We start from the raw sequence: 23,315 nt of genomic DNA on the forward strand, positions 1-23,315 counted from the left end.
CAGTGAGTGACAAACCAACTTCTATTTTGTTAAGTCACTGAGGTTTGGGGTGCGTTTGTTGTGGCAGCTAACAATACTTATTCTAACTAATACACCAACTTCTCAGGAAGCCTGGGAGATGTGGCTCAGAAAGGACTGGGCCCAGGGACAGGACAGACACTGATGAACAGGGAGGTCTTATATCTGGAGAGCCTGGAACCTGTGCCCTAGCCCAGGTACCTCTAGGGGAGCCAGCAAGGACTCGCCAAGAACCTGAGGCTATTTCCTAACTCAAGGCTATTTCCTAACAAGGTTAAAACTACCATCCTGTCTGCCAGGTAGCCCTGAAGATCATCCCCACAGGATAGTCTCTACGTGTCTGGCAGGATCCAAAAGGCGCCGGCTACCCAGGGCACTCTGCACTCACCAATGGTGTCCACCCGTGTGATCACCTCATCCTTGCACAGGTTTTGGCAGGTCTGGTTGTCAGCTGAGCTCCCCGAGTGAAGCAGCAAGCACTCGACACAGTCTCTTTGGAAGAGAGGCAATAAAATGTGGGTGTTAAATGCTATGGATCAGCTCCACACATGTAACTGTGTACATGCCCCAAGAGTGCAGATCCCAGCCCTCCTTCAGGACCCTGAAGCTTTAACTTCTCCCATCTTCAGTTGTTTAGCCTTATTGTCCTCTCTGTCACCCTCATGCAGGGAAGCCTGAAGGTCCTTGGAGGAGCCTAGGTGAATTTAGAGACGTGTCTGGTCCCCATGTCAAGTTGCAGGCTGGAGGCCTTTCAAGTTCTGACACCAGGAGCCACATCCACCTGCACTCCGGTGCGTCAAATGCCTCCCTGAGGAGTCTGCCCCAAACAAGGAGCTTCTGATGATAAAAAAAAGTGTTCCTGGCCTTGAGGAGGGGTCCTCACACCCCTATGGCCCCAACTCCCAAGATCCCCACCAGGAGACCATTACGCAGGCAGGGCTCTCAGCCCTCCTGCAGATTAACCCCTCTGGGTGGAATTTCAGGACATCACTGCCAGGGGCCTCCACCACACCCACAGAATCTGCATCTCTAGGGATGGAGCCTGGCCTCCCAGGGACTGAGTAAAGGTGAGGGTGGAGGACCACTGTCCGGGAGACTCCCAGCCCTTCCCCCTTCCCCCTCCTGGACAGACAGCGTGTGGCATGGGAGCCAAGCTCTAAAGGTTCACTGAGATTGTTGTGGAGGGGAGAAAGGGTCCCTAACCCCTCTGGGGGACTGTTGGGGGGGGCATAAATGGGGTGGCAAGAATTCAACTCCAGGGAGAAGTGGGTTGGAACAAAACTGTCAGCTGATGGTGAAGTTGCAGGGCCTTTCTGAGGTGATGGTGCTCGGTGACCTGCAAGGGGGTAAGAGACCCTCAAAACAGGGGCTTCTCCAGGAAATGGGGTGAGGACTTCAGAGTTAAGCATGTTGGGCGGGCCACTGCCTCCTTGCAGCTGTGTCCTGGCACCAGAGTGTGGCGGGGGTGAGGCGGAAGCTTACAGAGCCTCAGCGACACAGGGGACAGCAGCCCGTACCCCACAGGCCTATGGGGACCAACAGGGCTGTGTGTCCGGAAGGCTCTCTGGCAAAAATATGGCAGGAAATAGAACTACCATGCATCACATTCATTTTCATTTAAAAATTCCTTGAGATGGAGGAACCAGTTACTACATTTCCAGGGCAAAAACTGTGCAGTGGATGCCAGGCTTGAAGGGAGCTGGGAGTGTTTCATTAAGTTGCTCTATTTCACAGGCAAGGGAAATGAGGAATCAAAGGCAGCAGGGTGCAGCACCCAGGAGCCCTGCCTCTTCGTCAAGTCCCTCCCCAAGTCCTTCCTCCGCTTTCTGAACGTTGAGGAGATGGTGGAGAGAAAGCAGATAAGATTTTCTTACCAGGGTTCTAATAGGTTGAAGAATTCAACCATCCCAGGATGAGCCACAAAATTCCTCTCTCCCGGGAATGACTTCATGGAAACATTCTGGAGTTAAACAAGTCAGAATTGCTGCATTTCCCCTGAGGCTATAGCCCAGTGGGCGGGTACTGAGACTTGACTGGGCACCAAGAAAGGTTGGCTCCAGCTCTAGTCCTTCACACTAATGCCGCTGCCCTCCCCATCCCACAATTAACACACTGCAAAGAAAGGTGTTTGCTTCCCATCTCCACTAGGACTCACCACAGAAACCTCCACCTGCATGTCCCAGAGTCAGGAAACAACAGGGCTCCTTCCAGGGAACATTCCGTCATCCCCTCATCATCCAAACCGGCACATCAGTTTAACCCGTGTGCTCCTCGCACTGGGTTGAAACTTGTGATTTATTGTAGTCACGTATTAAAATAAGTCTGGCCTTTAAACAAGCAAGCTGCTGAGACAGACTCTGCTCAGGGAGTCTGTTAATTGAAATCAGCTGAGGCTGAATATGAACTCACCCAAGGTGAAGGGTGTGTTTGGTTAGTTCTAGAAAGTGGATATTGCCTGCTCTGAAGAACCAGGGGAGGGGGGAGGACATAAGGCATTGAAAACCTGGTGATTCTCAACAAAGGGTTGAGAAGAACAGCCTGAAATAAGGCACTATCAAAGGGACTTTTTTTTTTTTTAAGTTACAAGTAGGCTGTGAAAGAGGAAGTGTCAGTGTGGCCCAGAGACACGTAAGAAGGAATAGCGAGGTTCCTTGATGGCATCCCTTTGCTCTCCTTGCTCCTTTGGTGTTGCTTAATAGACAACAAACCAAGTCCATGTCTTCTTGGAAATGAACGCTTTAAACATTTAAAGCTAAGGCTGTCTTCCCAAGCAGGCTTTTAACTGACCTAAGCCAATCCTTTATTGCCTTGCTGCTCCAGAGGAAGGGGAAGAAACAGGTTTTATTGGTTCCATGCATATTGTCCTAACTTCATCCCCACCTCCCAACAGCCTCACATGCCCCAAGGTCTGGTAGCACACACTCAAAACGGTTCTGCTGGTGGGAGCCGGGGGGAGGGCGCCTCCCTCAGGCATTCCATGTTGATAATGGCCGAGAGTCCAGGCTCAGATGGCCATAGCTATTTGGGCTCCAGATCCAGGATCCTAACCTCCTCCCCTGGGATGTTTCCATTTGCATTTCTGCTGTTTCTCCGTTTTTAGCAGGTCAACAGTGGATCTGTGTTTCTTTTCCCTTACTCTGCCTGGCTTCCCTCTAATTACACAAAATAAAATCTGGCCCTGTCTATCTTGTCTCTCCATCTGCGGCCAGCTTTCAATTACCCACGCCTGGATTATTTGTGGCAAACGTCCAGACAGGGGCTCTGCCACCCAGAACATTTCTGAGTTCAGACTGACCGGCAGCCCCAGCCACTCGGGGAGCATGACCTCCTCTCATTAGGAGCCTGGGCCAGGCATTTGGAAGGGATATCTGCCAAAAAAAATTGCACAGTTGCATTTCCCAGCCAAAAGGAAACAACGTCTGTATTATTACTTGTTTCTGATTATCTGTGTTCCTCCCTCCTGGCCCCTCAGCACAAGGATGACGATGGCACAGCTGTTTCTCTAGCAAAATCAAGGCAAGCTGTCACTCTTGCTTTCCTGATGCCATAACTCTCTGCTCTCTTTCATTCCCTCTCATTCGTTCTCTGGCAGAATGTGGAGGGCAGAGCTGCGAGGAGGTCAACTGGGGAACGTGACCCTGTGGCTGGGTCAGTGGAGGCCTGGAGCCTGTATCTGGACAATCTCTGCATTCAGCAGCAGCACGGAGACCCGCTCCATTATCTGTACAAATGGAGCAGAAAATTCAAAAGCCACTACAGTTTGTTCCTGGCATGCCTTATCTAGGTCGGGGGCCCTCCTGTCTGATTTACCTTCTGATGATGTTTTGTTTAAAGCAGTATTTTCTATACAGGGAAGGTGGCCTGTGAAACACTGTTTGGATTGATGTTTATGGGGAGGATCAACTTCATTTGGAAGAAAGATGCATGCTGAATGTCCTTTTGAAACACTCAGTGACACACTATAGCCTAAGAAGATGCTATTTTGGTACCAAAACAATTCAATTTCATTTAACCTAGTCATCCGGTAATTTCTAAACTTGAATAACAGTCTTGCTTTTTGTTGTTCTGTTTTGCTTTAGATTTTTACAAAATCTCCATGGAACCAGAGCTTCAAAGACCCTATTCGAGTTCATGTGAGTAAGAGTTTCACTCCCCTGCAAGTCTGCGTGGGCAAGGTGTGGGAGATCGGGAGTGAGAGGCTGGTGGCCCTGGAGGCTGACTGGCCAGATGGCCAGGATGGTCTGGGGGAGACGCTGGGGTGGGGGGTTTACCTCTTGGTGCTGCAGGCATCAGGGCAGGTTGGGCACTTCTCACATGTCTCCCCAAAGGCCCCTGGCTCGGTGCACTGGCACTGCCCGCAGACGCAGTGCCCACGGTCGCTGCAGATGTGGCCATCCCTGGCCTGGCACGTGCTGATGTCCGTCGAGCAGTTACAGTTGTCCCCGATATAACCTGCGTGGCACTTGCATTCTCCGCAGTGACACTCACCGTGGCCTAAAAGGACACACACCGCACATCAGTGCCCACGTGCCTGCACACACACACAACCAAGCTGGTGCCTGCCACATGCTGGGCCCTGGGGGTGTAACAGAATGAGACATGGACTGTGCCCTCAGACTCTGACCGGGCAGACCAGAGGGCCTGGTGCCAGCACGCGGTGACAGCAGGGTGCCCAGGCAGTGCATGCAGTCCGCCTGGGCTGGACGCTGCCCCAAGTCAGTCCAGAACTTGGCCAAGTCGTGCCACAGGCCCAGGACCCCAGAGAACTTCTTCCTATCTCCCAGTTATGTGAATTACATCCCCAGGGCCTGGGGGATGTGACCCCATATGACAAACGAGACTTTGCCATGTGATAAAGTGAAGGATTTTGAGACACGGGAGATTCTCCCAGATTATCCTGGGGCCCTAAGTGCCATCACAAAGGTTCCATATAGGAGTAAGGCAAAGGGGGATCTGACCGCGGAAGGTGGTGGCCACGGTCAGGAGAAGCAAGACGCTGTGCTGCCAGCTCTGAAGACAGAGGCAGCGGCCTCAAGGAGCCAGGAATGCAAGGAGCGCAGCTCTGTAAGATGGGAAAGGTGAGGGAAGGACCCTCCCTAGAGCCTTGGCAGGAAGTGTGGCCCTTCTGGTACCGACACTGTAGCCAGGGAGAACCATGTCAGACTCTGACCTCCAGAGCTGTCAGAGAACACACTGGAGTTGTCTTCAGTCACTGATCTGTGGGAACCTGTCACACCGCAACGGAAACGCACACAGTCACTGTCCCTGAGTCTCAGTGAGATGCTGGCTCCGGAGCTGTGGCCCAGAGCGGGACGATTCAGGAGCAGGTGCCAAGGGTGCTAGCAGCTAACACTGAACTCACTACGTATGTGTCAGGCTTTATAGCATGAACTTGAGGAATTCTTACAACCATACCCTGCTCACAAGTGATGAAAATGACACATGGAAGGACAAAGCAGCGTGGAGGTGGCCACAGAGCAAGGACCCAGACCAGAAGTATGGCTCAAGAACCCACAGTCTGAACTTGAGGATCTGCAGCCTCTCAGGAGACAGAATAGGCCCTAATCACGAGAAGAACCAGCTCCCCTGTGCAGGAGGGACCCGATCGTTCCACAGCCTCCAAGGGAGGAGGGGCCGGGCATCCCCTCCATGCTCTGCAGGCATCAAGAGCAGGGGGTTGCTGGGCTCAGAGGACTGTGTGTGCACCAGGCACATGTGTGCACCTGCTTGGCAGTGAGGAGTATGGGGAGTGCCAGCCTCCAGGGGGGCCTGACAGTTCATGGATCCTCTGTTCTCTGCGCTAACACAGCAGAAAGCAATGCTATAAATGGTAGTTAGTTTTTTTTAAAAAGTCTTCTTTATACTACTACTGTAGCATACTTTCCTTTCTCATGTCATTCTGCTAAGACTGATATCAAAAGGACCAAGAATTTGTATTTACTGAGAATCCACAGACACACTCTAGCAGGAGACCAGACAGACAGGGGATGGCGCATTCTACTCCCACTCCTGAGTCAGTTGTCCTGGTAGCTGGATCTCAGCACCTTCTGTGAGACCCCCAGCGAGTGTGATCCACAGTTCAGGTCAGGACCTAACTTCAGAGCGCCGCTTCACCCCTACACTTCCTTCTTGTCCCCCTCTCTGCCCAGTCCTCACTGTAGTGCCTGGGACCTGCGGGAGACAAGGGTGGCCATCTGGAGCCAACAAGCCTCCCCCCTCCACCCCTATACACATGCGGGACCGGGACCACAGCCCAGGGATGCAGAGCCCCTGCAGACACTGCACTGGGAACAGCACTCCCACCCCCCACTTCACAGGCAGTGTCGAGGCATATGGCAGCCCTCTGGGAGAGCTGAGGAAAGCCAGGCCTGGCCAGGAGGAGGCTGTGGAGTGCAGTTTAACTGCCTGGAAGCCGGCGTGTGGTGTGTGGGCCACAGGAGAGAGCAGCACCCCCGGCTCAAGGGTTACAGGGTGGTGGCGGGGGTGGGGAGCCGAGCAGACAGCTCACTCCAGGGAGGAAGGCCCGCACACCCCTTATCTCCACCAATCCTCGAACAGCCATGGCAGGCAGGAAACCACCCTCCACAGGGAAGTCTTCCCAAACGAAATGGATCCAATACACATAGCTAGCTCCCTCACTCTCGGCCTCACCTCCGGACCACACTGGTCAGGAGCCTGTTTTAAATTAAAATGGTTCACTGTCAGGGTAATTTCCCCCCCAACAGTTTATTATGAAAATTGCAAACCTGGAGCCAAGATGAAAAGACTGTAGTGTGAACATCCACCTATTTACCAGCTCTTCCACCGTCAGCATGTTAGCTGCTGCTCCATCGCACATCCCTCCCTCTTTCCAGCCATCCATATATTTTTTAATGCACCTCAAAGTGAGTTGCAGGTATCAGTGCACTTCAGGGGTAGGTTTTTCATTAGCTCTGGCCTCTCCAATGGCCTGTACATCACAGCATCCCATAAAGCAAAAATATCAGAAGAGGTATGGCTGGTGCCATATTTACAAGCAGCAAAGACACTACTCAAGCCAGAGGGACTGCTTGCTTTGTTTGACCTTGTAAGTGTTGTTTTCCCTCTTACTCTGTATTTGGCAGCAATGTAACATGAACCAGATGTAACCCAACACACTGTTTTAAATTGTCAATGGTTTGGAGAAGAGGTAGTATATTATTTTTTTGTGGTGAAGTGTGGGTATGTGTGTGTTGAAAGAGGAACTTGCTCCCCATTGTGATTGAGCATATCATGTGAAAAGATCTGCTCAATGAGAAGATAGCAAAGTTGTCAAGGGCTCTGTGCTTTCCCTCATGACTGCTGATTGGCAAGTAAACCCAGCTGCCTCGGGCACATCTGACACCATGAGAACCTGAGAGCTCCAAAACCCAGCCCAAGGTCAAAGCAGTTGAGTGTCCTGGATCTGGGGTGTGAGTAGAGTCAGGAGTCACGGGCAGGAGAGAGTAGGAGTTGGTGGTCACCGGAGGTCACCGTGGCTCTGTGGTGAGGGGCAGGACTCACGGCCAGAGACGTAAGCCATCCTCGGAAGCCGCCCCCCCAGCACCTGAGCAGCAAGGACATGGAGAGGAGGAGACGCTGTGCAGAGAGCCTGTGAGTGAGGACACAAAGAGCTGTGCCATTAGTCGGGGGGCCAGCAGGTGGGGGCCACGGAGGGCCACAGGGCCCTGGAAAGTCCTCATCCATGGGGCTCTTTGGCTTCAAACATTTGCCAGTTCCAATGCAAAGTCCCAGCAAGTCAAACTAGGAGAGAAGCCACACTTGGTGAAATGGCTGAATCCGCCTAAGTGCTGCCCTCAAGGACTCCGTACATGGCCCCAGTTTGTCCATCAGGTGGTCCATTGCCTCCCAGGACAGTGTAAAGCAGCTACAGCAGAGAGGCGTGCGTGCACTTTGCCCTCCTTCACTCCCACGGCAGATCCTACCATCTAATCAGGGGAGTCTCTGCCAGGGAGCCCGGGATTAGCCTCAAAATCATCCTCAACACCATCCTCCAAGGACGGTCTCCCAACTAGAGGAGCTGGCACACAAGATACAGCCACTTGCCACCTCAGCTTAAGCTTCCATGTCTCCTTCAGAAAGCGTGACCCATGCAGAGTGTTACAGACCACGCAAATCTGGTCACAATGTATCCTAACCCAACATCTCAAATCCTGCAGTCAGGCCTCAACCTGCCTTTCCCTCCACCCACACGTGCAGATTTCCACATCCTCTGGTCAACCCTGGCCTCTCCTAACACCCTAGGAGGAACACGTGTTATTAAAATGACAAGGGCCACTGAGTCCCATCCCCAGGCTCAATAACCATCTATCATTAGGAGAGTTGCACGGGGAACGGGAACACGATGCTGGCTAACAGTACCCAGAGGGCCGAAGCAAGGACTCCTCATCATAACAGAGCTCATTTATAACACTTCCCAAGCACCTTGGCAGAGCGTGCTGAATTTCATGATGCCTGTTTAATACTCTGCAGACGTAAAAAATATTTTCATTACATATAGATAGGGATACTGAAGGGCATGTGAAAGCACTTTGTAAGCTGTGAATTGCTACATGTGCAAGTTATTATTAGTACCTTTGTTAGAATGATTGATAGCTAAATGGACAGGAAGTTGTAAATGTGTCTATTTATACAGAATTTCAGCTCTACAGAATTCAACAGCTTTCCATCAGCAAAACGGTGCTTGTGTGGGCCACGGGCCAAGACGCAGCCCCCTGCCTCCCTTGATAAAGTAGAATACAGGCTATTCAGAGGCAGGGGTGCCATGAAAGAGGGCAGGAAGGAGCTGCTGGAGAGGAGGGAGGGGGTCCTGTGAGGAAGCCCCAGCCAGAGCTAGTGCTCTGTAGAGGCCAACAAGGGCAAATTCGACAGTGCAGTGGGATGTGAGGGTTGAATCCAGTGACAAAGTGGTGAGGCAGGGGCCACAGAGAGCATGGCAGCTCCCACAAGGAATCCAGTTGTTCAGGGAAAGGAAGAGATGAGGAGGAAGGAGGTTGGGGATTTTAAAGAGGGTATATTTGAGCATCCTTCTGATTAAAGAGAAAGATACAGAAAAGAGAAAATCTGGTGGCAAGTGGAGGGATCAAGGGAAGAACAAACTCTAAAGAGATCACAGCAGAAAGAGACTGAGAGGGGGAATTGGGGGGGGGTGGTGTTGAAGGGAGACTGAACAGCTTGGGGTGAGGGCCGTGGCCAGAGGAGCTCAGGATAACCCTGATCAGTTGTATGAAGGGCTGGGGGCTGTGCATACTTGTTCAAGTGTGTGAACCATGTTCAAGTGTATCCGGCACCACTGGCTATGTCACCTTGGGCAAATCCCTAAACCTGATATGATCACATCCTTATCTGTCAATGTGGACAATGGGAGTGTCTGTCAGAAATACTGATGCTACTGCAAATCAAGCCCCTACTGCAGCAGCTGACACAGGACTGCCCCTGGAGCGGAGCAAGCAAGGATCAGTGCTCTGGACAGTGGTCACAGCACTGTGCAGGGGTGACCAGAAGACGGGAATGAGAAAAACTAGGGGATTGTGCAGTGGGAGGACACAATCTCAAAGGGGAGGGGGGGAGTTCAAGGGAGTGGAAAGCAAGGATCTGCCGGGCGAGGGGTGACTGACTCAGACAGGAGACCACCAGGCCCCTTGTCCTCAGGAAAAGGAGGGGTGGACATTTCTGCATGAGGCAAAGGGTGAAGGGGAGGAAACACACCATGGGACATGGGTGACAGGCAACAGAGCAGGGATACAAGGAAACATGCAGAAACTGAGGCAGTAGAGTATGATGGCTAACATGTGGCTTCTGAAATCAAAGAGCCTGGGTTGCCTCCTGATTCTGCTATTTGCCAGAGGTAACTGATGTTTAACCCCCCTGCATGTCGGTTTCTTCCCTTTAAAATAGGGCCAATAGGGGCTTCCCTGACAGTCCAGTGGTTAAAACTCCGTGCTTCCACTGCAGGTGGAATGGGTTCCATCCTTGGTTGGAAAACTAAGATCCTGCATTTATGCCATGCAGCATAGCCAAAAAATAAAAATTCAATAAACTGTAACTTCAAATAAAATCTAGAACACTCTTTAAAAAAATAAAATAGGGCCCATAAAGATGTCTCCCTTGTAGGCTTGCTGTTATGAGTTCAATCACTTAACCTGTATAAAGCACTTAGTGTTTGACATATGGGCTTCCCTGGTGGCTCAGTGGTAGAGATTCCGCCTGGCCAGCAAGAGACACAGGTTCGATCTCTGGGTCAGGAAGATCCCCTGGAGAAGGAAATGGTAACCCACTCCAGTATTCTTGCCTGGGAAATCCCATGGACAAAGGAGCCTGGTGGACTAAAGTCCATGGGATCACAAAAGTGTCAGACATAACTTAGCGACTAAATGACAAAAGTGCTCAATTAATGCTAGCTAGCAGCAGCTTCACCGTTGTTGTCACTATCATAATAAAGGGAGGGGAGGGAAGGGAAGCTTGGAGCAAATGTTCTCAGAGTTGGGAGAGGAAACACTTTCTGGGAGCTTGGATCAAAGACTGCCAGGGTTAGGGAATTCCTTGGAGGCTCACTGGTTAGGACTCAGCACCCTCACTGCCGGGACCTGGGTTCAATTTCTGGTTAGGGAACTAAGATCTGGTTAGCTGCATGGCACAGCCAAGAAAAAAAAAAAAAAAAAAAGACTTCCAGAGTTAGAAGCTCCCAGAAAGTGACTTAATCCACGTCCAGCTCAAAGAGAGAACACTCAGGGCTTGGTGGAACTGCCCGCTGGACCCCTGAGCTTTGCTGTGGAGGCTGACACCCAATGGTGCCAGAGGTCCTGTTTTGTGTGTTTGTGTGGGGGGCGGGGGGGCCGTTCCAGCCTCAGCAGGAAGTGGACAGCAGGACATGAGGCAGAGCACATGTGGCCCTCGGCTCCCAGCTGGACTCCAGTCTGCAGAGACCCAAGAGAGCCCTGGGGTGACCTCAGGGAACTTGCATGAGAGCCCTGGGGCTAGAAAAAGGAAGGAGCCAGCCTGGGACGGGGCAGAAACAGAAGCGGGTGTCTTCTCCCCATCCCGGCCCAGCCCAGGAGCAAGGGTCACCACAGACGTCAGACGCTAGGGGTACAAATCATCTCTCTCCTTAGCAGGTCCAAAAATAGTTTCCATCCAGCTTGGGAACGCACTGCGCTTCCTTCGCTGATCAGCTTGCAGCCCCTCCTCTCTGGGCTGAGGAGTGGAGGGCTGCGCTCAGCTCCCTGGACTAGAAGGGTGCGTCCCTCACTCCTGTCTCTTTCTCTCCCACTGGCAGCATCCCTCTCTCACGCAAGAATATACTCTAACTTCTGCCTCCCTCACAGCCCCCAGCACCTCGCCTCCCACAGACCTTTGTCTGCCAGTCATCTCCCCCTCCTCTCTCTCCCACTCTTCCCAGGACGGGCAGCATGTAAACAGGAAGTGGTTAAGAGAGAAAAGAAAAAGAAGGGATGTGGGCTGGAAAACCTCCGCTCATCTGGGCGATTTCCCTGCCACAGAAGTCAGGCCTTGTCTGCGGTGTGGACACCTCCGGGTGACAGCCGGGGCACAGCCTCTAGAACTCTCCAACAGCCGTCTTTAAAAAAGCAGGACAATCAACTCAGAGCTTTGTGTGCCTCCAGTCCCCCGGTGTCTGTGTGACTGGGGGATCCCAAGCCACTGCTGAGCCAGAGATCGCGCACAGCCCTGCCCTCCTTAGCATCAGCCAGCGTTCAGAGCCGCTCTCTGAGCCTGTGGACACAACAGCAGAAGGACATGGACACAGACATCCTGGCACTCGCACAGTCTCCATGGTGAACCACGGCCAGATCCGGGCTGCCCTGCATGTGGCCAAACACACACACAGGCTTCTGAAGGGTTTGTGTCTGTGTCCGGGGCTGGGAAGGGGAAAACCCTCCTGAGAGGCACTCTTCCTGGCGCCTGGCCCACGAGCAGGTTAGGATTACATAACAGCCGAGTGTTTTCGTGTCGTGAGTCTGGTCCCCATGGGAAGGGCCCCGCCCACTGTCTCAGTGTTCCCCTCCATGCACTGGCTTCTGGTGCTGGAAAAAATAGAGAACACGGAAATGCACAGGACATCTCCTCAGTTCCCGCGTAAGCCATCTCGGCCTGGCTCCGGACGCCTCAGCGGAAGTTAAATAAACCTCCAGGGGCAGGAGAGAAGTTGCTCTTGAGGGGTTGTGTCCTTCTCACCACGGGCTTCCCGAGCCTATAAACACAGCCTGCTCTTGCCAAGGATGAGTTACTGACCGGAGAACCTGCCAGCTAAGGGCTGCTCCTCCCAAAGACAGCACAGCACTCCTTGCTCCACACCAACCCGGAAGCCAGCTCTACAGAGAGTCTCCTCAGACCCACTCGGCCCCACCCTGCCACTCGACTTGGAACCCCTCAGCTGGGGGCGCCTCTTCTGGATGGAGCTACTGTGCAACCTCTCCCAGCCACCTGCTGGCTCTGGCAGCGGTCCAGCCTCTTCATCAATAAAAGAGGCGTAGTGGCTCATCTATCTCACAGGATTGGGGGAATTCTCTGTTAATGTGCACTACAGGAACTATATCATGTACTGCCTGTAAGAAATTTCTAATTTCACTGAGACATCAAGTCATTAAAATCTCTTAATAGAGAAATTTTGGGGGGTACTTACAATACGACAGACATTGCTCTAAGCACTTAATTTGAATGTTCTCATTAACAATCCAAATCACCCTATGTGCTGGTATAATTATTACCCTAATTTTTGCAAGTATGGAAAATGAGGCCTAGAGAAACCACGTAATTTATCCAAAGTCACAAAGCAAGTAGGAGTCAGGGCTGGGACCACATTTGTTTAACTGGAACCACATTTGTTTAACTCTGGAGCCCTAACCACTACATGTACTGCCTCTCCAGCCCAGTCGTGACTTAGCCATGACTAAGTCATAACAATTAAAACGACACACAGAATAAATGTCCGAGGTGACCCAGGGTATTTTATAGCTTAATAATGTGCAACAGACCCATCCCCAAGGCTGGCCCTTTTAATCACTGACCATTAAATCACTCTTGGCCTCTGTTTTCCTATGTGAACAAGGGTGGTAACTAGGTGGGCCCTCCTGTCCCTCCACCGACATTTGCTATTCCAAATCAGAGCAGAGAGAGACTGGGACACGCTCTAGGCTAAGCTACAGGTTTTGGAATAGTAGAGGACAGAAGGCATTTGGGGTGCAAAAAATAGGATGCTTTCCTTTGTGAGGATGAATACAGAGAGTGGGCAGGCTGGAGGGGAAATATTTGAAAAGGAGAGGTGGATGAGAATGGCTACCCAGGGGCTAGACATGGGTCTGTTTGTCTGCATGTGTGTTTGTAGGCATGTGTGTTTGCAGGCAAGTGTTTATATAAACAGACAGAAGGGAAAGAAGGGAAAGAGGGAGGAAGCAAGGACGACTGTGGAGGAAGGAAGGCCTGAGGGCTAGATTGAGGAGCGTGAATTTATCCCGTAGACCCCAAATGGCTGGACAATAAACTCCCATCCCGAGAGGGAGGCTGAGTGCCTCAGCTGGACATTGCAGCGTTCTCCTGATTGAGGACGCACACTGTGGTCTGCCCTTTCCCCAAGTCAGTGTCCACGTGGCCTCCTCCAACACTTCCCTAAACTGTCAACTATGTCATGACACCCTTTTGCTTAAAACTCAACAGCTCCTCACCACCAAAAGCACAGCTTCCACATTTAAACTTTTGTCCCAACATACGAGGCTGTTCAAGGCCTACCTCTCGAGTCTGTTCAGCTGCCCCTGTGCCCCCAAGCACCCCAAGTTCTGGCCATTCCAAACCACTCCACGCTTCTGAAACATGCTGAACTTTAGCATATCTTTGTTTTGAAACAATTACTTTGGCTGCAGTATATATTTGTTTTTTTCTATATTTGCAGCATATATTTGTTTTTATTAAACAACTGCTTTGGTTGCAGTATGGGGAGTAGACGAACTAGGACAGTGGTAGCACAGATGCGGAGAAGATGAATTTCAAACAGAAGAGGTGAGTAGACGGACTTGGTAGTAAAGGAATGCAGGAGTTGAGGAGATGGTAGGAAAAAGGGTGATTTCCAGGTTTCTGGCTTGTACAGGTGGATGAAAGGTGGGAGATAAGGAAAATCAGAAGAGAACCACGGCTGGGAGGAAGATCATGAAACCAGTCTGAAACGTCCTGAGACAGGTGCATTTAAGACATGCAAAGCTGAAAGGAGCTTGGGAGCAGGTCTGAGCAACCAAGCAACATGAGGGTGACTGAAGGTGTCGGCAGGGCGAAGTGCCCGAGAGACACTCCAGAGGAGCACATGGCTAAGCTGTGCCGCAGACAACCCCGGCACTGAAAGGACAGTCAGTTGCTATTCAACATTCAGGTCAAAACGAGGGCTGAGAGGCTTAGACGTAGCAGGACACAGCCATCTGGGGCCTGAAAGACCTGTTCTGGTGGAATTGTGGGGCTGAATCCAAACTGGACTGAGGTGAGGGCTGCCTGGGAGGTAATTCGTGAAGTCAGTGAGTGCAGACAAATGGTCTGAGGAATACAGCTCTGAGTATGGAGAAGAGGAGCTCACAGTGAGGGGGCTTGGGGGTTAAGGGTTTCTCTTTCTCTATTCTTTTTTTTTCCCCCTTAAAGAGTCCTGAGCAAGTTAAGTCAACTAGAATACTTAGTTAACAGGGAGAGTATAATATACCTCACTTATCACACAGATATATTTGTTTCCTCATATGACTCCTCTCATTAGCCTGCAAACCCATACAAAATCAAAAATGGTGTTTTATTTTTGCTTGCCCAATGTCTAGCATGGTGTCAGGTACAGAGTAGATGCTCAGAATATATTGTTGGCTCTTGGAGGCTGTGAACGCCATCAGGACAAGGCTGAAACCCTGGAGAAGATATCTGATACTGGAAATTAGAAAAGGAAAAGGAGTACTATTGATGTTTAAACATGATTCTTGAGATATTTCAAATTCTCAACAAATGCCCAAGAAACACAGAGATTTCAGGATGACACGAGAAATAAAAATTAGAAACTCTCTTTCCTGTGGCAACACATGGCTGTGGTCAAGCAGAAGTCACAGGCTTTGCACTCACTACTGTGCCTGCACATTGTTCAGATTTCTCCAGCAAAAGGCTCTTCAGAGATGTGAACAATGATACATCCTCAGTCCTGGAATCGGCTGCTCCTCTGTCCTTGGCTTAGTGTCAGTGAACCAGCCCTGACAAGCTCAGCTGATGGTGCTTTCCAATAGGTGAGGCCCTGATACGCCCCTCACCCTTTGCCCTCATCTGCTGGACTGCATGCTGTATTCTGCATATGAGCAGTAAAATGCGACCCATACTAAGCTAACAAGATGCTGTTGCTTTAAGCTAAGCTTTCCCAAACCTCAAGATTACTTAAAGATGACAGCTCTAAATAGAAAGGGCTTCCCTGATAGTTCAGTTGGTAAAGAATCCGCCTGCGATGCAGGAGACCCTGGTTTGATTCCTGGGCCAGGAAGATCCTCTGGAGAAGGGACAGGCTACCTACTCCAGTATTATTGGGCTTCCCTTGCGGCTCAGCTGGCAAAGAAGGTGCCCACACTGCGGGAGACCTGGGTTTGACCCCTGGGTTGGGAAGATCCCCTGGAGAAAGGAAAGGCTACGCACTCCAGTATTCTGGCCTGGAGAGCTCCATGGACTGTACAGTCCATGGGGTTGCAGAGAGTCAGGCAGGACTGAGCGACTGTCACTTTTACTGGCTAGAAAGTCAAGGCTCTACTGTCAAAAGCAGCAGGGCCCTCTCAAAGGACATCGCTGCCTTCCTGGTCCCAGCATCTGACTTCTCCATGCTGACGCCCAGCTGCTAAGTCCCTCTTATTACTGCTGCATTTCACACGAGGGCACCAAGGAAAGGCCTTGGTGTCTGACCCAACTCTATCAATTACAGGGAGATTAAGGCCATGGAGAGAAGACGGAAAATCCCGAGTTCCTTAATGAACTCACCTTTCCAGTTTCAAAGAAGTCTGTAATCAGCTGAATGCAATGAACCAGAGTCCTCACAGGCCCCCAAGAATGCTGACTCAGAAAGAAAAACTGAAGGCCTGTGGCCAAAAGAAACAGAGGTGCCCCAGATCAACTTCTTGAGTTTGGCTTAACCTGCCTGATCTGCCTGGCAGGCACCTGTGGGGAAATGCCAACTGCGTCTGGGGAGACGTGAACTCTCTCCCCTTTCCTCTGGTCACTGCGACAGGATGACAGGGTGACTATTTTCAACCTGGAAAGCTGTCGAGCTGTTGTGGCTGGTGAACAGGTGCCATATTCCATCCTCAGCTGGCCACTGTCCAGAGCCTGGAGCAGCACTCTCAATGGACAGAATCGGTGTGGAATGTGACATGAGTGGGCCATACTGAAGCCCGGCTGCCAGAAGCCCAGCCAAGCCATGAGATGGCAGGAAGCAGCTGCCCAGAGAAAAGAATCCCCTGAGGGTTAGGGTAGGTGGGCTTTTCTTAGGTCAAGGCTCTGGGCCAACCGCCAGTGGGGAGCGTGGCCAACATGCCAATCTTCTCAGCCACAGTCTCCCTCACAGGGCTGATCAGTAACAGCTACCTCCAACTCCCGGTAGAGGAAAACAACCAAGTGAGATCATTCACATCAAGAGCATGTTATAAATTAGAATAGGCTCACAAAGGTTCATTTCAGGAAAAGTGGGTCCAGTCTAATCAATAACAATAGCCAGACACTCACTGACTACTAAGAGGAACACTCTGTGCCTTTCATCAAGTAACAGTCATAAAAGGACGGGCACCTCGGCGGGTCTCTCGGTCCACGTGTGCCCTTCAGCCTGGTCTGCTCTCTCCTTACGTAACCCAGAGAAAACTCACTTAGCAAAACAGAGACTAAACGTTTCCTAAAATTTCGACCAAAATAAAGTGCCCTTATTAGGGAAGACTTGGAAAATTGTGGGCTGCATGCTTGAGTGGTGGCAGGAAGGGCTGAACTGGTAATAGAGAGATTTGGGAAGGGTCTCAAGCTAATCAAAATGAGCAAAATTCAGCAGAAACAAGGTTAACTATTTACTTGCAAGGTTCTCCAAGTCTGAATCTATAACCAAGAGTCATAAAGTGATTTAGTCCAGGTTCTGGGCCTCAGTTTCCCACAATGCAAATGGTCAGTGCAGGTAATAGGCAGCTGACCCAGTGTGTGTGTGTGTGTGTGTGTGTGTGTGTGTGTGTGTGTGTGTGTGTGTGTGTGTGTGTGTGTGTGTGTGTGTGTGTGTGTGTGTGTGTGTGTGTGTGTGTGTGTGTGTGTGTGTGTGTGTGTGTGTGTGTCTGGTGGTGGCAGGAAATGCAGGAGGTGCAAATAATCCTACTATTTTATGCTTGCTTATGGAGAGTACAAACTAGCCTCAGTGTGTTCCCAAGGAAAAATACCTCAAGACACTATAAAGTGTGTTAAAGTAGATTCACCTTGCATTGTTAACAATGTTTGCCTAAAGGCCAATACTGCAATGTCAAACAACATAAAATAGCAACCTGAGAAGTATATTCCTTTAGCTTAAGGATGATGGGTCACCTGATCAAGACATTTGGGCTGGGGTTTGTGGATTGGGGTGATAGGAGGTCCCATCTCCTGGGTCAGAGGGCAATAGGCAAGGGCTCAGGAAGATGTCCAGAAGACAAGTTTGAGGGGCCTTCCAGGGATAGACCTTCCTCCTGCCCCATGTCCTCTGACTCTTTGTTTGTAGAAAACTTTAGCCTCCTCTGAGGCCGTCCCCAAGTTCCAAAGAGGAAATTTAATCAGAGAAGTGAGAAAATGCAGAAACAAAGAAATGCAGACAAGAAAAACAAAATAATAGCTTAGCCATAAAACCAAGTCAAGAACCCTTAGCTCCTCCTCAAGGGCTACTGACATCCTGACTCATATCCCTGAGTTGCTTTGCAGAAACTAAAGCCCCCACCAAGTAGAGAAAGTTGACTGCATGATGACGGTAGACCCCAGACCAGTTGAAATTCCAAAAAAAAAAAAAAATCATGCTACTACCTCACCATAAGCTAATGAGAAGAATGTCCACAAGCTGATCAGGCCCCCTGCAATCATCACCCCTAATGTGGCCTTTAAAAACTTCTCTGAAGGTCCTTGGGGAGTTAGGGTCTTTCCAGCATGAGCTGCCTATTCTCCTTGCTTGGCACCTGCAATAAACACTGTGCCTTCCTTCACCACAACACAGTGTCAGTCAAATGACTCTGATGCAAGTCAGGCTCACAGACCCCAGTACCTTTCATTAACAAAACAAAAAATTTCAGGAGGTTGAACTCACTCAGAGCAACTTCCAGACAGCAGGGAGAGTTTGCATCTGGGTGGAGTTCTTAGGTCAGTGTTTGACAGTCAAGAATGCTTACCCCAAAGGAAAACAGGGCTCCATCCAATCCTGCCGCACCCCACCCAAAGCGCTGAGCAGCAGAGACCTACGAGCAGTTATGTAGCAGTTTCCAAAATCAAGACCAAACTCAACAGTGACAGCTCGACACTGAAGAAAGGGAACCAAAGTAGCTCTAAGGATAACCATTTCAGTCACCAGAGGTCTCTCATTGTTTTCAACTAAGAATGGAAAATTTCCTAATGTGTTATTCTGTAATATCAAAAAGTCAACGCCACCCAATTCTATACATGACTAAGATTTTATCTTTGGCATGTTCATGGTTTTCTTAGGCTTTTCCTTTGTTTTTAAAGTTTCATTATTTCCTTCACAAGCCAAATGCCATAACCTCGGATCAGGCCTGAATTTCAAAAGCATGTGCAGAATCCACATCATAGGCTCTCCTATCTGCACACTTCCCTTTCTAAGTAGAGAGACAAGGGTAGAAAGGTGAGGTCCAATGTTCAGATTACTCCAGTTTTCACAGTCACTGGTAAATTGCTGCTTAAGATATTTCTGGGATCTGAGCAGTGAGAAGGGCAGTAAGAAAACTCAATTCCCAGAGTTGAAACGAGAGCCCAGAGCATGGACCAAGGCAGGTTCTCCAAACAGCTTGCCAACATGCTTAACTTTCAACATCTAGCACAAGTCTGAGTGGTGAAGGTAGAAGTTTAAGTGGTTCATATCCTCATTCCTCTAACCCAGATAATTTCTGAGGGGTGGAAAATTCTAGTGACAACAAACATTTAAAAATTAATTCAATACTGTGAGCAATTCCAACTCTGTACCCCTCACGTGGCACGTGAGGAATGTTCAGTGAACTCTTCAATGAGATAAATGCAGCACTCTACCTAAAACGAAACCTCAGTGAGAGATCACTGTCTCAGTGTCTGCAGCTGCACTAAGATCAGATACTTATTACACGACAGTTTTTCAAAGAGCTTTCTCCAGTCTCAGGCTGCAAGACACTGGATGACTCCAGAGCTGAGCAGTCCAGCTCATCTGCTTCACCTGGCCAGTCTGAAAGGTACATCATTTGCTTATATGACTGACTAAGCCCTACATTTTGGTACCTTGTTGTTTTTTCAAATGAACTTGAGCAACATCTGGACGGAATTTTCACACTCATATATAGTGCCTCCTTGTATTTGCAAAAAGCATCCAGGTAACCATCAAGAAACTGGATAAAGGCTAATACACATGAAAAGATGTGAAGAAGTTTCTAGGCTCTCCCACCTGAGGCATGCAGTGGTAGTAATCCCACCAAGAGTCCCTTTCTTCTTGAGAAATTTAACACGTCAAATCTGGGTTCATTCAAAAGGTACTTTTTGAGACCTCTGCCATGGAGCCACATTCCAGAAGATCCTATGAGTCATTTATGGAATGTGAAATTGCAGTGCAGTGACAGAAGGTAGAGCTGGGACCACAACTCCAGAGATGGCCACTAGGATACTTACTCTGAGTGTGAAAATTATATTTCTAAAGAAAACAGTATAAACAGAGGGAGAAGCACTTTTATAAACATATCCAGATTAACTGTTGCCATGGGAGGTGTTTCATTTGGCAAGAATCAATAAGTCTAGAAGTAGGCCATAATGTCAGAGGTGCTTTTAACAGGAGAGGTTTAACACAACCTTGTGAAACTTTCTGGAAGCCATCAGCCCAGACCAGGAATCTCTGTTTGGATGCTGGCTCTGGCCACTCAGAATGATGCCACTCTCCATTTTTTTACGTCTGGGAGAAAAATGCAGTTGCCCCTTGACCTCTAATTGCCTTAATTGGCCAAATAACCTATTTGATGAAATAAAATATGAAGTAAAATACTTAGATATATTTCTAGGATCTCACAATCACAAGACCAAAAGCATTCTGTTCAAAATGCTATATCCTATATGATATAAATTTTCTGAATATATGAAACCCAAGAAGTAAACTTTTAGTAAATTATTCCACATATCCCAGTGCAGGCTTCCCTGGTGACTCAGACAGTAAAGAATCCACCTACAACGCGGGAGACCTAGGTTCTATCCCTGGGTTGGGAAGATCCCCTGGAGGAGGGCATGGCAACCCACTCCAGTATTCTTGCCTGCAGAATCCCACGGACAGAGGAGCCTGGCGGGCTGCAGTCCATGGGGTCTCAGAGAGTCAGACATTACTGAGCAACTAAGCAGTGCAGGCATTTTAAGAACAGAGATTGTTGAAAGCATCAGGGTTGGGATGATTTCAACAGCTTACCATAGCAGAGTAACTCAAATCCCAGGAAATGCACTGTTTGGGTACAGAAACCAGCAAAGAATAACAAAGTTTGCGCAATAACCTTTAATTACATTGAAAACAACTAAATAGACCATGCTCACATGTTCTGTTAACAGAGGGATTCTGAAGGGTCTACACTTAGGGAGACTCAAAGGAGCAGAAACCCTCACGATGACCCTGTGGCTCTCTTTGTACTCACAGGAATGGTCCGTGGACAGAACCACTCGGAGTTATTTTGCCTCTAGAAACCAGAGGGAGAAACAGCAGCCCCAGATCCACACACATTCCCATGACAATGTGTCACAAAAGTAACAACCAAGATGTTCAACTGCTTCAAGACCTCAGTTGGGTTTCCTTCACTACTAACTTTTGTGACGTATAACACATCTCAAACCTGTAACCTCTTGCCTGACCCTCGGTCCTTTGTCTTGGTTGGGGCTAAGGACCAGAAGCTTCTTACAGATGGAAAGACCAGGGAGAGGTGGAAGAACTTCTCCAGGATTCCCCCGCTGGCTCTGGCCTGGCACTGCCTCAGGCCCTGTCTGAAAGGGAACCACAACCTCAGGCCCCCGCAGGCCTGGCTGCAGGGAGAAGGGCTGAGAGAATGCTGAAGTCAGCTGCTTGTGAGTTTCTGAGTCAGCATCTTCAAGACCAGAACGGTTGTTGAGAAATAAGACTTCTCCCCCACAAAACCCCAAACGTAACAGTGATCTGAGAGCTTGAAACCAGAGGACTCACTTTCAGAGCGGGAGCCCCAAGCTGATCTTTGGAACAAGGAACTGGGGGTGGACCCCTCACCCACCCGCTGCTGCTCCTGAATAAGCTGGAGTGCTTGTGGGACAAGCAGCGAGGAGCTGGGCGCTACACAGACGGGCAGACAGGGTTGCACGCATGCAGATGGGTCCTGCCTGGAGCTGGGCATCCTTCCTGGATGACCCCACATCACCCACACCTCCTGACCTCACAAACTACTGTCTCCAGGAAGACTTGGATAGCTTCAACTAACTGTTACTTTCCAAGTAAGGGGTGGTGGTTTCGTCGCTAAGTTGGGTCCAACTCTTGCAACCCCACAGACTGTAGCCCGCTAGGCTCCTCGGCCTGTGAGATTTCCCAGGCAAGAATACTGGACTGGGTTGCCATTTCCTTCTCCAGGGGATCTTCCCGACCCAGGGATTGAACCCACGCCTCCTACATTGCAAGAGGATTCTTCACCATCTGAGACAGAACGTGAAGGGGTAGAGGAGGCTAATTGGTGATGCAGTGGAAAGACAGCCAAATGTTCTAATCATTGATGTGTTCAAGTAATTCAACTTCAGGTGCTTCTTAGAATATAATAAGAAAAAAAAACCAAGATACAAAATTGCATACACACACACATTTAGAAAAAAATTTAGATAGGAGACCTCTTAAAGTAAGAATGTTGAAATAATGAACAACTTCTTTCTTTCCCTTCAGAATATTCTAGACCTAAGAATAATCCTCCAGCTAGTTGGAGTCATTCTCTTGACTGAGGACACAAAGGGTAAAAGAAGTTCCTTGTCTGCTTCACCAGATGGTTCAAATTAATCTTGGTCACCAAGAAGGAGACAGACAGCTCAGACTGACCACACATCCATCGACTCCCCTGTATTTTTCAAATTTTCCAATGAGGGAACAGAAGACATCCAGCTCAGCCACCCAGACGAGTTAGTGACTCAATACACCACACAGGCGGAAGCCCCAAAGGCATCCCTAACCCCCCGTCTCCTCACTCAGGGACACATGAGAATCTCTCACTGGTGCTTTTTTGGCTCTTGAGGGGAAAGGACAGCATTCCATGATAATACTTGCTAATTTGCTTTAAAAAAAAAATAAAAACAAAAAGCTGCTGAAAGCTAATCACAGACACAGTCAGGTGTCTTAGAGTGTTTATGGTGGCAGTCTATCCGTCCTGCCATTCGGGACTTGTGGGGAAGGTGGCCCCATATGCACACTGGGAACGGCTGCAGCTCCCAGGAGTGTGTGGCACCGATTCTTAGAGGAGCTGGTGGTCAGCAAGGCAATGTGCTAGGTGCTAAGACACTTTCTCTTACTGCTCACTAAAGTTCTGTGCCCAAAGGGACACAAGCAGCCCATGGTGGTGTTGGATTCAGGCCCAGGCCTGCCTGATCCTAACCACTTTTCTGCTGATCCAGTGGAACCATCAAACCCGTCAGGAAGAGCGGATCCCTGTTGCCTGTTCAGCATATCAAATCCAGACCCTATCAGCTAGCTGACTCTTCTGTGACACCATACGTCCTGCACTTTCTAGAACATTTCCAATTTTGAGCATGCCACACCCATGTATGTGTCTCACAGTGTGGTTGCCCCTGGAGACCTCACTGGCTTATCCTCCCCTGTGCTACCATCTGCACTTGTTTCTCCTGTGGACAGAAGTGGGGCTACACCTCTCACAGGGACAGATCATTTCTATGATCTGACTTGCTTCACACGTTTGTGCTTCATCTTCCCTGCCACACTCCATGTTCCTTCTAAATCAACACTTCGCCACCGGAAGACCCTTCACAAAGGGATCCCAGAAGCAACACAATATATAAAAGAATAAGAGGTGGTAGAAGGAACTACAATCTTGCCCAAAACTGTTCTG

The 23,315-nt window shown here is 49.6% G+C and overlaps 1 protein-coding gene across 1 annotated transcript in view; it reads right to left on the minus strand.

Annotated features, from left to right (window-relative positions):
* The window catches only part of ITGB5 (integrin subunit beta 5), a 110,212-nt gene that overhangs the window by 4,590 nt on the left and 82,307 nt on the right, over nucleotides 1-23,315 (minus strand). The window contains exons 11-12 of the mRNA XM_065942150.1: nucleotides 4,290-4,512; nucleotides 407-510 (exon numbers count right to left, since the gene is read on the minus strand). Coding sequence (XP_065798222.1) covers nucleotides 407-510; nucleotides 4,290-4,512 — 327 coding nt within the window. The remainder of the gene's footprint in view (nucleotides 1-406; nucleotides 511-4,289; nucleotides 4,513-23,315) is intronic.

Source organism: Muntiacus reevesi, chromosome 8, assembly GCF_963930625.1.
Source record: "Muntiacus reevesi chromosome 8, mMunRee1.1, whole genome shotgun sequence".
In the NCBI taxonomy this organism is placed as follows: Eukaryota; Metazoa; Chordata; class Mammalia; order Artiodactyla; family Cervidae; genus Muntiacus; species Muntiacus reevesi.